At 35.4% G+C, this 13,749-nt stretch overlaps 1 protein-coding gene across 7 annotated transcripts in view; it reads right to left on the bottom strand.

The window, feature by feature from the left end:
- The window catches only part of VPS13B (vacuolar protein sorting 13 homolog B), a 719,992-nt gene that overhangs the window by 138,971 nt on the left and 567,272 nt on the right, over window positions 1–13,749 (bottom strand). For all 7 annotated transcript variants that reach the window (XM_033126656.1, XM_033126657.1, XM_033126651.1 and 4 more), the window contains exon 37: window positions 1,184–1,386. In XM_033126656.1, coding sequence (XP_032982547.1) covers window positions 1,184–1,386 — 203 coding nt within the window. The remainder of the gene's footprint in view (window positions 1–1,183; window positions 1,387–13,749) is intronic.

The raw sequence follows: 13,749 nt of genomic DNA, 5'->3' as shown, positions 1-13,749 counted from the left end.
GTGCAAAATTTCCAGCAGTACAAAGCAATAAGTTATTAGGATCCCTCCATATCTAGCTCTGTGTCAGTAAGAAAACTGATGAATAAGTTGAGGCAACACAAGTTTTAGATGAAAACAAGAAATTTATATATAATATGCCTCCATTATTAACAAATTAGTCATTTCCATTGTCTGTAATTGTGAATTTCTCAAGTTTTTTTTTTTTTTTGTATGTCAAATTTGGGGGACATCAACTCATATAAAGAATACATTCAAATCTATCCAAGTAGAAAGTTATCAAGAAATAAGTTGAATACCCTCACACATTCTATACTTGGCTCTAAATGAAATGCATAAAAGGTTGCAATGTGTCAAATTAGTCATCAGTATCATAATTTAATCTAAGGAATCTGCCATTAAGAAAAGGTTCTTATATATTGCTGATGAAACTGTGATTGACACAGGTAGACTACTTGGTAATTAGAAAAGTCTACACATTAGAAAAAAGTTTAATTATCCAGCAATTCCATTCCTAGTCATATATCCAAGAGAAATGAAAACATATGTCCATGAAAAAGCTTGCACACAAATGTTCATAGCAGCATTATTCTTAAGTCAAACATGGAAAGAACCCAAATGTCCTTCAGTTGAATGGATAAACAAAATGTGGTATATCCATATAGTGGAATATTATTTGGCCATAAAAATGAATGAAGTACTGGCACCTGCTAAACCATGGATGAACATCGAAAATACTGTGCTAAGTGAAAGAAGCCACTCACAAACCACCACCCCATTTTTACATGAAATGTCCAGAAAAGTCAAATATGTAGACAGAAAATAGATTACTGGTCGCCTATGCCTGGAGAGGGGATTAGAGGGTAATGGGGAACAAACGCTAATGGGTACAGGATTTTGGGAATGTGTGTATGTGAAAATGTTCTCAAATGGAGTGAAATGGATTGTAGCACGGATCACACAACTCAGTGGATGTCCTAAAAAAACAGTGAATTGTGCACTTTAATTAGGTGGATTGCACTGTATGCGAATTATATCTTAATAAAGCTGTTAAAAATGTTTAATAAGACAGCAATCTGACAATACCCTTTCTCACCACATCAAGATTAAAAATTTACTAAGAGTTAAAACCTGAACAAAGGCTAGTTAAAAACTTATGGGGAAAATGTGGCCAATCCCCACAGACCTGTAGTAGACCTCCTCTCAAGTCCATGGATATTTTTGGTATGGACTGTTCTGGGCCAGGATTGCCACTGTGTTTACACCACTTAGCTTCCAGATTGGCAGTAGCACAACATGGTCCTATCAGAATCCGACTTCTTTCTTTGAGACTTGTTTTAAGGAGAAAATCGTTTATGTTGAGTAGAAATGATGACCCAAGAATTATGCCTGAAGAAACAAAAAAGAAATGGAGAGGGGTATATATTATAATTCTTTCATTTCAAAAAATATGTTTGCGCAAGAATCATCTTTTCTAAGGTCATTAATTCATCCTTTGTCAGAGTCTTCTTTTTCAGTGGGCTTTCCCCCACAGTTTTATGCCACTTCTCTAGAATTCTAGTTATGAAGCAGGTATACCTTATTCACATTCCTAACAAAGCAATATTTGCCAAAACATTATGACTTTTTCCATGTGTGAGCATTTTAAGTTTTATGAGTAGAGACATTTTCATTAAATTGTGCAAGTTTTTCAAACAACTACATTAAGAATAAAAACAGCTGCTTCATTTGTCTATTGTTAACATGATGAGAAAGGGCAATTTTCTGTGATTTCTTACAGTAAAAGTATAGTATATTACTTTGCTAGACACTCAAGTTTTTGACTGGCCCACGTTAAAATCAAAACAATCAAAATATATAACATGTGTTTTCTAAAAATTTTAGTTTAATCCAAACTTCACACATCATAACCACTTGAAGTTTACAAAGTCTTAAAAACAGATAGTGGCAGGTTAGATTTATGAGAAAAACTATATGCTATAGTTCAAAGTAAATATACCCAGAAAAGGAATACACTTTAAAATGTAGGTTTTCTTTTGAACTTAAACTAGAAGTGTAGATCAAAACCTTTTCATAAAACCAATGGCACACTTTAAGATATTTGGATGCAAAGTTAGAGTGGTGGGTTAACTTTCTCCCAAGGAGCTCATATTCTGAATTGTCATTGTAAATATTGAATTTCACCAGGCCACGTTTGTAATGCCCATGGCTTATTTTTCTAAGGATATTCGACCCTTAAAAGAGATGAAAGATTAAAAAACACCTTAGGCTGACAGTATACACTTTTCAACGTAAGTACCCACATTGACTTTTCAATTCTGTGGACCTGAAAACATCATATATGCTGTATATTCCTACTGCAGAAATAAGATACACAACTTTTAATCTTCCACAGAAGACATCATGCCCACAAAAGTGTTAGGGGTAAGACTTGTCACAAATTATAATGGTGAAAATTTCTTAAAATTTTTCATCAAATACATTGTGGCACTAAGACTTCCACTTCATTTACACATTTTTCTGGGTTCAAAGCTACACTTTATTTAAAGAATAAAAATTAAACAGAGAATAAAGAAAATAGAAACAGGCCACCAAATACCCCCAAATCAAAAATCATCTTTATTAATAGAGTTTAGAACATAAGTCATAACTTCCTGGCTTAACTGCATTACATTTCCTGAAAGTTACGACTCTCAACAGTAAATATCTGCTAAATGAAACATACCAATTCATTATTCAGTGATTTGTCATAATCGGATTATGAAAGTACAAGCTTAATGCAATACAATCATACAGCAAATGAACACTAAGGGAATGTTAGAATTACATTACTCTTTATTTTCAAATACACGCATCTTCATACTACCTTACAATGAAATATCCAATTATGAGAGTTCCCACCATACCTTCACTCAGCTATGTAACCATAGTACAAATACTGGAATCATAAAATTCTCCTTGATATAATAATATTAAGTAACCTACAGATCGTAAGTTTTGCCATTTTCCCCAGATCGTAAGTTTTGCCATTTTCCCCACTAATGACCTTTTTCTGGTCTAGGATCCAACCTAAGATCCCCACTAAATTTAGCTGTCAATCTCCTTAAGTCTATGGCAGACCCTCTAGCTTTGTCTTTCATGCCCTTGATACTCTTGAATAGTCCAGGCCAACTTTTGCAGAATCTCTCTGAGTTTGTGTTTACTAGTGATTTCTGGTGGCATCTTAATGTGAATGTCCTACTGGTCCCTCATACACTAAGTGTTTAATATCAAAAGCCCCCTAGGTGGCTTAGCTGAATTAATGCTTACCATTATCTCATCAAGCACCCAGACTGAAAAATCTTGTGGCCCACCTTGGTAGCTCTTACTCTCTTGGATAGGTATACAACACTTACCAATTTCTATATTATTTTATCCAACTCCATTATTTTAAAACATCAAGGAAGAGAGATCTTAGTAATTTAAGTGATTGAAAGGGAAGATCACCACATCATTTTCAAGCTCCAGTAGACTGTGATCATCTTGGAGGCAAGGACCATCTTACTCAGTAGTAGACTACTGGGCACAACAGTAGCTATTCAGGACATACTCCACTGAACTGAATTGACAGTTTAGAATCTGATCCTATTTTCAGTTGTCTCATATTTCTTAATTGACAGACAGAAAATAAAAGTACTTAAATCTGTTACTCTTCATTTGCATCACTGTATTGTAGAACAGTAAGGCTAGATGGAAGAGATTTTAAAAGTCATGTATTCCAAGTTCCCTTCTTCTAAAAAAAAAACAAAACCAAAAAACAAAACCCATACAAATATTTTTAATTTTGAAATAACATTAGATCTACCCAAGTCGCAAAAGTTGTACAGACAGTTCCCATACACCTTCACCCAGCAATGTAACCATAGTACAAATACTGTATAAATAGTACAAATCATAAAATTCACATTGATATAATACTAATAAGTAATCTACAGATCTTAAGTTTTGCCATTTTCCCCATGAATGTCCTTTCTCTGGTCCAGGATCCAATCTAGGATCTCCACTGAATTTAGTGGTCAAGTCTTCTTAGTCTTCTTAGTCTATGACAGATCCTCTAGCTTTCTTTGTCTTTCATGACCTTGATAATCATGAATAGTCCAGGCCAATTATTTTGCAGACTATCTCTCAATTTGTGTTTACTAATGTTTTCTCACTAGTGGCAAGAATACCAGAAAAATGATGTCATTCTCAGTGCGTCATATTTGGGTAAGTGATATTGATGTTTTATTACTGGTAATATTAATGCTGATTACATGGCTAAAGTGGTGGTGTCTGCCAGCTTTTGCCACTGTAAAGTTGGCATTTGTAAATAATAAATATCTGTGGGGAGATATTTGGAGATTATACAAGTATCCTTTTTTATAGTAAACTTTACCCACTAATGTTAGCATCCATCAATGGTTCTTGATTGCAACAGTTACTACTGTGGGCTTCATAATGTTGATTTCCTATTGCTCTTATTTTCCAATATTTATTAATTAGTATTGTAAGATAAAAAGAGCTGTCTTTTCTACCTCATTTATTAGTTCAATTATTTATATCAGGACTCATGGATATTTATTTTATTTTGTGGGTTATAATCTTATAGTATCATTATTTACTATGTTGCTTCAATTGAACCAACTTTGGCCACTGGGAACCCCTTCAAGTTGGTTCCTGTATCCTTTTAATATATCCCCATCATTTTTTGAGAACTTCATTATTTTCCGGCTACAAGCTGTTTCAGCTTCTGATAGGGTCCAAGATGCCAGTGTAAGAAGACCCTGAACTCCCCTCTTTCCACAGACACATTGTATATTCATCTACATATAGAACAATTCCTCCTGGAAAAGAAATGAGCATTGACTGGGCAGTTTTTGCGCAGCAAACAACAGAGAGATCACATAGAAAAGGGTAGGAGAGATGGAGACACAATAAAAATAGTAACCCTACCCTTAACATAATTACCTGCAGTAGGGAGGGATATCACTGAGGGGTACGTGTGCAGAGTCACCCACCCTCGGGCACAGTGGAAAAACAGTGGCTTAAAGGGCACCTAGACTATATGTGAAGAAAATCCATTTATTAATCTTAGAGCATCTGTCAAACAGGTAAAGAACTGCTGGAACTCTCTCTGGGACTGGAGGTGTGGATGAGGGCCATTTTTACGTTCCTCTTCAACCTTAATAGCGGGGGCAAAAGCACAGTCCAGTTACTGTTGTCAGCCTCCCAAGGCTGCACCAGTGTACCCTTGGCTGTCTGTGCCCGTCCCAGCTCCAGGAGCCCCGCTAAGATGGTCCCCATGTGGCATGCTCTGGGGCCCACTTCACCCGCACTCAATCCAGCCATCTTGCTAAGGTGGTACTGGTGCAACATTCCCTGGGAACACCCCCAGTCTGAGCTTACTCCAGTTGTCCCACCAAAGTGACCCTGAAGTGGCATGCCCTGGCACTTCTCCCCAGCCTGTACCTGTTCCAGCTGCAGCTGTCTCACAAAGGTAGCTTGGGTATGGTACACCCTGGAAGCCCCCAAGCCCACTCCAGCTCCAGCTGTTCTGTGAGGGTGGCCCGTGGGTGTGGCACACCCAGGGAACCTCCATCCCACCTGTGCCCACTCCATATCCAGCAATCCCACCAAGGTGGTTTTGGCATGTAGCACCCTGGGACTCCCCCATTTGCCCATGCCTGCTCTGACTCCAGCCATCCTGCCAAGGCACCTGGACAAAGTGCATATGGGGAACTAAGTGGTCTGCACCACTTCAGTTCCAAGCCAGCCTGCCATGTAGATATGCAGTCTACATAGGGGTTGCTTCTACACAAAGGCCACTCCTTGAAGACCAGAAGAAGTAGCTGCTTTGCCTAATTTGTAGAAACAAACACAGAAAGTCAAACAAAATGAGACAAAGGAATATGTTCCAAACAAAAGAACAAGCTAACCCCCTCCCCCCAAAACCATAATGAAGTGGTGATAAATAATTCTGATAAAGAGTTCAAAGTAATGGTCATAAAGGATGCTCACCAAACATGGGAGAAGAATGGAGGAACAAAGTGAGCCCATCAAAAAAGAGAAAATATAAGAAAAACAGGGAGAAAAAAAGAAATCAGTAACTGAAATGAAAAATACACTAGATAGAATCAGTAGCAGATTAGATGATACAGAAAAATGGACCAGGGATTTGGAAGACAGAATAATAGAAATCACCAAATTAGAACAGCAAAAAGAAAGAAATAATGGAAAAAATGAGGATCTCTTAAGCGACTGCTGTGTACCAACCTTCAAATTACAGGGCTCCCAAAGGAGAAGAAAGAAAAGAGCAGAAAAATTATTTGAAGAAAGAATGGCTGAAAACTTTCTTAACTTGGGGAAGGAAACAGAAATCCAGTCCAGGAAGCACACACAGTGCCAAATAAGATGAACCCAAAGAGATCCACACTAAGACATATTATAATTAAAATGGCAAAACTTAAGATAAAGAGCAGATCTTGAAATTATCATGCTAAGCAAAATAAGCCAGACAGAAAAAGTCGAGTGCCAATGATTTCACTCATATGTGGAATATAAAACTGAAAGCAACAAATGAACAAGACAAACAAATAAATAAAAACTCATAGACACAGACAATAGTTTAGTGGTTATCAGAGGGTAAGGGGGGAGGAGGTGGTAGAAGAGGGTAAACAGGATCAAATATATAGTGATGAAAGGAGAACTGACTTTGAGTGGTGAACACACAATGCAATATATAGATGACGTATTACAGAATTGTACACTTGAAACCTACATAATTTTACTTACTGATGTCACCCCAAGAAATTTAACTGAAAAAAGAAGAATTATAAAGGCAGAAAGAAAAACAAAACTAGTCACATACATGGGGAACTCTGTAAGGCTATCTGCTGATTTTCAGCTGAAATTTTGCAGGCCATAAAGGAATGGTAGGATGTATTTAAAATGCTGAAAGAAAAAAACATACAACCAAGCATACTTTACATAGCAAGTTTATCCTTCAGAATTGAAAGAGAAAGAAGGAACTTTGCAGAAATGCAAAAGCTAAAGGAGTTCATCACTACTAAATTGGCCTTACAAGAAATGTTAAAGGCTCCTCTTTACGTGGAAACGAAAATAATCATAATTAGAAATAAGAAAAGAGATAAGTGAATAAAATCTCACTGACAATGGAAAATATATAGTAAAAGCAAATCAGCCACTTACAAAAACAGTATCAAAGTTAAAAGACAAAAGTAGTAAAATCAACTATAACTATCGTAGTTAGGGGATACACAAAATAAAAAGATGTCAAATATGACATAAAACATACAATGGCAGGACAGTAAAAATGTAGTGCTTTTAGAAGTCACTGGAACATAAATGTCTGTCAGCTTAAAATAGACTGCTATATACATTGATATTTATGAACCTCATGGTAACAACAAACAAAATCTTACAATATACAGAGACACATATAAGAGAAAGGAACCAAAAAAAATAACACTAGAGAAAACATCAAACCACAAAGGAAGATACCACGAGAAGAAAAAACAGAGAAAAACTACAAAAACAAATAATAAAATGGCAATAAGTACATATCTATCAATAATTACTTTCAATGTAAATAGATTTAATGTTCCAATCAAAAGACAGAGTGGCTGAATGGATTAAAAAAAAAGACACATCTATATGCTGGCTACAAAAGAGTCACTTTAGATTTAAAGATACACACAGACTGAAGGGGATTGAAAAAGATATTCCACATAGAGGGAAATGGAAACAAAGCTGGGGTAGCAACACTATCTCAGAGAAAATAGACTTTGACAAAAAAGACTATAACAAAAGACTATAACAAAAGACAAAGAAGGGCATTACATAATGATAAAGGGGTCAATCCAAGAAAAGGACATAACATTCGTAAATATATATGCACACAAAATAGAAGTACAGAACTATAAAAAGCAAATATTAACAGATATAAAGAAAGAAATTGACAGTACTACAATAGTATTAGGGGTCTTTAATACCACACTTATATCAATAAATAGATCACCTAACAGAAAATCAATAAGGAAACACTGGCCTTAAAAGACACATTATATCAAATGAACTTAATAGACATATACAGAACATTTCATCCCCAAACAGCAGAAAACACCTTCTTTTCAAGTGCTCAAGGAACATTCTCCAGGATCGATCACATGTGAGGCCACAAAACAATAAATTCAAATAAACAGTAAATTCAAGTCTCAATAAATTCAAAACTGAAATCATATCAAGCATCTTTTCCATCCACAATGGTATGAAACTCAGGATCAGTTACAAGAAGAAAATTGGAAAAAACAAACATTTGGGAGATGAAACAACATGTACTGAACAACCAATGAAGAAATCAAAGAGGAAATAGAAAAAAAAGTCTTCAGACAAGTGAAAATGGAAACACTACTTTCCAAAATCTATGGGATGCAGCAAAAGCAATTCTAAGAAGGAAGATCATAGTGATGCAGGCCTACTTCAAGAAACAAGAAAAATCTCAAATGAACAATCTAACTTTACACCTAAAGGAACTAGAAAAAGAAAAAATGAAACCCAAGTTCACAGAAGAAAGGAAATAATAAAGAACAGAGTGGAAATAAATAAAATAGAGACTAAAAACAACAATAGACTAGATCAATGAAACTAAGAACTGGTTCTTTGAAAAGATAAACGCAATTGATAAACCTTTAGCCAGGCTCATCAGGAAAAAAAATAGAAAGGGTCCAAATAAATAAAATCAGAAAAGAAAAAAGAAGTTACAACTGACATCACAGAAATATAAAGCATCATAAGCAAATACTACAATTATACACCAACAAATTGGAAAACCTAGAAGAAATGAAAAAAATCCTAGAAACACACAACCTTCCAAGACTAAATCATGAAGAAATAGAAAACCTGAATAGACTGCTTACAAGTAATGAAATTTAATCAGTAATTTAGAAACTCTCAAAAAACCAAAGTCCAGGACCAGATGGCCACACAGGTGACTTCTACCAAACATTTAAAGAAGAGTTGATACTTATCTTTCACAGATTGTTCCAAAAATTTGATGAGGAAAAAAATGTTTCCAAAGTCATTTTACAAGGCCAGCATTTATCCTGACACCAAAACCAGACAAAGACACTACAAAAGATAAAATTACAGGCCAATATCCCTGATGAACACAGGCGCAAAAATTCTCAAAAAATATAAGCAAACAAATTTTACTAAAACATGAAAGCATTGCACACCATAAACAAGTGGGATTTATTCCAGGGATGCAAGGACGGTTTGACATCTGCAAATCAATACATCTCATTAACAAAATGAAGGATATAAATCTATGATCATTTCAATAGATGCAGAAAAAGCATGACAATTAACATCCATTTATGATAAATACTCTCAACAGAGTGGGTATAGAGGGAATGTATCACGATATAATAAAGGCCATAAATGGCAAACCCACAGCTAACATCACACTCAACAGTAAATAGATAAAAGCTTTTCCTCTAAGATCAGGAACAAGACAAGGATTCCCACTTTCACCACTTTTATTCAATATATTATTAGAAGTCCTAGCCACAGCAATTAGGCAAGATAAAGGAATAAAAGGCATCAAAATTGGAAAGAAAAGTAAAACTGTCACTGTCTGCAGATGACATTATATTATACATAGAAAATCCTAAAGACTCCACCAAAAAAACTATTAAAATAAAGAAATGTATTCAGTAAGTTGCAAGATACAAAATTAATATATAGAAATTGGTTGAATTTCTATATATTAATAACAAAGTATCAGAAAGAGCAATGAAGGAAACAAACACATTTATAGCTGCATCAAAAGGAATAAAATACCTAGGAATAAATTTAACCAAGGAGGTAAAACATTTGTACTCTGAAAACTATAGGGCGATGAAGAAAGTAATTGAAGATGATCAAAAAAAAAAAAAAGAAAGAAAAATGAGGAATGAGGAATGATATACCGTGCACTCATGGATGGATTGGAAAAATTAATATTGTTAAAATGTCCGTACTACCCAAGGCAATCTAAAATTCAATACAATCCCTATCAAAGTACAAATGGCATTTTTCAATGAACAATAAATAATCCTAAAATTTTTATGGAACCTCAAAATACCTTGACGAGACAAAACAATCTTGAGAAAGAAGAATAAAGCTAAAGATATCATACTCCCTGGTTTCAAACTTTACTACAAAAATTTCATAATCAAAAAGTGTATGGTATTGGGGCCGGCCCGGTGGCTCAGGTGGTTAGAGCTCCATGCTCCTAACTCCGAAGGCTGCAGGTTCGATTCCCACATGGGCCAGTGGGCTCTTAACCACAAGGTTGCCAGTTCAATTCCTCGAGTCTTGCAAGGGATGGTGGGCTTCGCCCCCTGCAACTAAGATTGAACATGGCACCTTGAGCTGAGCTGCCGCTGAGCTCCCGAATGGTTCAGTTGGTTGGAGCGCGTCCTCTCAACCACAAGGTTGCCGGTTCGACTCCCACAAGGGATGGTGGGCTGCGCCCCCGGCAACTAGCAACGGCAACTGGACCTGGAGCTGAGCTGCGCCCTCCACAACTAAGACTGAAAGGACAACAACTTGAAGCTGAATGGTACCCTCCACAACTAAGATTGAAAGGACAACAACTTGACCTTGGAAAAAAGTCCTGGAAGTACATACTGTTCCCCAATAAAGTCCTGTTCCCCTTCCCCCCTCAAAAAAAAAGTGTATGGTACTGACATGAAAACACACATAAATCAAAGGAATAGAATAGAGAGCCCAGAAATAAAAGCCATACATATTTGATCAATTAACATATGACAGAGGAGGCAAGAATATTCACTGGGGAAAAAACAGTCTCTTCAATAAATGGTGATGGGAAAACTGAACTGCTACATACAAAAAAATAAAATTAGAACATTTTCGTACAACATATATTAAAATAAATTAAAAATGAATTAAAGACTTGAATTTAAGACCTGAAACCATAAAACTCCTACAAGAAACACACGCAGTAGACTCCTTGACATCAGTTTTAGCAGTTTTTTTTTTTTTGGATCAGTCTTTCAAATAACGGCAACAAAAGCAAAAATAAACAAATAGGATTATATGAAAATAAAAAGCATTTGCATTGCACAGAAAACCATCAACGAAACGAAAAGGAAATCTACTGAATGGGAGAAGATATTTGCAAATCATACATCTGATAAGGGATTAATATTCAAACTATATAAAAATTATGCATCTTAATATACAAAAAAAATCCCAATTGAAAAATGGGCAGAGGACTGAATAGACATTTTCCCAAAGACATACAGATGACCAACAGGCACATGAAAAGATGTTCAACCTCACTAACCATCAGGGAAATAAACATCTAAACCACAAGGAGGTTTCACCTCACACCTGTTAGAATGGCTATTATCAAAAACAACAGAATAACAAGTGTTGGTGATGATGTGGAGAAAAAGGAACATTTGCATACTGTTGGTGGAAATGTAAACTAATGCAGCCTCTATTGAAAACATTGTGGATGTTCCTCAAAAAAATTTAAAAATAGAACTACCCACTTCTGGGTATTTATCCAAAATAAATAAATAAAAACAACAATTTGAAGAGCTATATGCACCACTTTATATTATATATTATATTATATTAATTATATTATATTATATTATATTATATTATATTATACCCGGTCTTATTTTAGCATAAGACCAGGTCTTATATTAATTTTTGCTCCAAAAGATGCATTAGAGCTGATCGTCTGGCCAGGTCTTATTTTCGGGGAAACACGGTAGGTGAAGGGGATTAAGAGGTACAAACTTCCAATTTTAAAATAATTAAGTCATGAGTATGTAATGTACACCATAGGGAATACTGTAATAACTTTGTATGGTGACCAGACTTATTGTGGGAATCATTTCATAATGTATATAAACATTTGAATCACTATGATGTACACCTGAAATCAATAGGATATTGTATTTCAATATATGTCAATTAAAATAAAAAGTAACAAGGGGAGAAAAGATAAAGATTTTTATTATCCAGGGAAAATTGCAGCCTTTCTAATCATGAGTCAAAGGCCAGAAATGAAAAGGGGAAAACCTGATAAATTTTATTTCATAAAAAAATGTAAAACCCTTGGGGTGGGGGTGAGGGGGAAGGTGAGGGGCTTAGAAAACAATCAGTAACCACAAGATGGCCACGGGGTTTTGAAAATTAATCTGGGGAACGTAATTTAGTGGTTACCAGAGGGAAGGGGGTTGGGGGGTGGGAGATGAGGGTAAGGGGTATCAAATATATGGTGATGGAAGGAGAACTGACTCTGGGTGGTGAACACACAATGTAATTTATAGATGATGTGATACAGAATTGTACACCTGAAATCTATGTAATTTTACTAACAATTGTCACCCCAATAAATTAAAAAAAAAAGTAAAACCCTTGTAATTAAAAAAACAAATAACAGAAAAGTATTTGCAACAAATAAGATTTTTGAAGAGTTACTATCACTAATTTGAAGAGTACATAAAATACTTTCTTCTTTATATTTTCCAACATTGCTTGATTTTTTTTTTTTACGAGCATATATATGGCATTTTTCTTTTGAGAAAAATAATACAGCCATTTTTATTTTTAAAAAGAAAAAAAAAGATGTTCCAGGCTCATTTTGTATTTTTCCCATCCCATCTCTGCCATCAGCTATTTCTGCAAAGACTTTTGATTTCATTTGTTGAAGAATGTTATGTATAATGCAAAGGATAAGTGGTACGTATACTCACTGCACTAGAATGTCACTGTTCCCAGTTAGGCCCAGAAGGCTAAGAAGTATACGAGATCAGACAATTAAGTTTGTGAATTCATGCTAGAAAAAGTGCTACATACCTCATTGCTGAATATCACTACGTCACCTTCTTAGTACTCCCTTTGGGAAGCTATGCACTGATGCCAGCACCTAGTCCACCCTTCAAAGCAATTTTGGAACTCTTTTTCTGGAATGGCTATCAGAGCTGTCATCATATTACCGTTGATGTTCTGAATGTCATCAAAATGTCTTCCTTTCAATATTTCCTTTATCTTTGGGGGCCAGATCAAGTGAGTAGGGAGGGTGTTCCAATATAGTTATTTGTTTACTGGCTAAAAACTCCCTTACAGACAGTGCCGTGTGAGTTGGTGTATTGTCGTGATGCAAGAGCCATGAATTGTTGGAGAAAAGCTCAAGTCGTCTAACTTGTTCACACAGCCTTTTCAGCACTTCCGAATAGTAAACTTGGTTAACTGTTTGTCCAGTTGGTACAAATTCATAATGAGTAATTCCTCTGATATAAAAAAAAAAGGTTAGCAACATCATTGCAATGAGTTCGCGAACTTAATTGTCAGACCTCGTATGTATGGATACTACTTATGTATACACACACATCTATATTTTTGTATCTATCACTAAATATATTAAAAATCGTGAATTCACGTTGATACCTCTAGTTCTAGTCCAACACCACAGGTGGTTTCTAGCCTTCTCCCTTTCATTATTTGTCACCTCTTCCTAAAAACATTGAGAAACCTGCCAAGCACCACTTCTGATGTGTTTATTCCTAATTACCCCTAAAACATCACTTTGGAGTGATTGGTCACAATTAAAGCCAGAAGTAAGACAGACATAAAGGACAACTTTGGGGAAGCAAAGTTAATTATCAGTGAAAAGACTATCAAAAGAAA

The sequence above is a fragment of the Rhinolophus ferrumequinum genome, chromosome 14 (assembly GCF_004115265.2).
Source record: "Rhinolophus ferrumequinum isolate MPI-CBG mRhiFer1 chromosome 14, mRhiFer1_v1.p, whole genome shotgun sequence".
Lineage (NCBI taxonomy): Eukaryota > Metazoa > Chordata > Mammalia > Chiroptera > Rhinolophidae > Rhinolophus > Rhinolophus ferrumequinum.
Note: the sequence above shows the minus strand (reverse complement) of the source record. Positions and strands in the feature narration are given on the sequence as shown.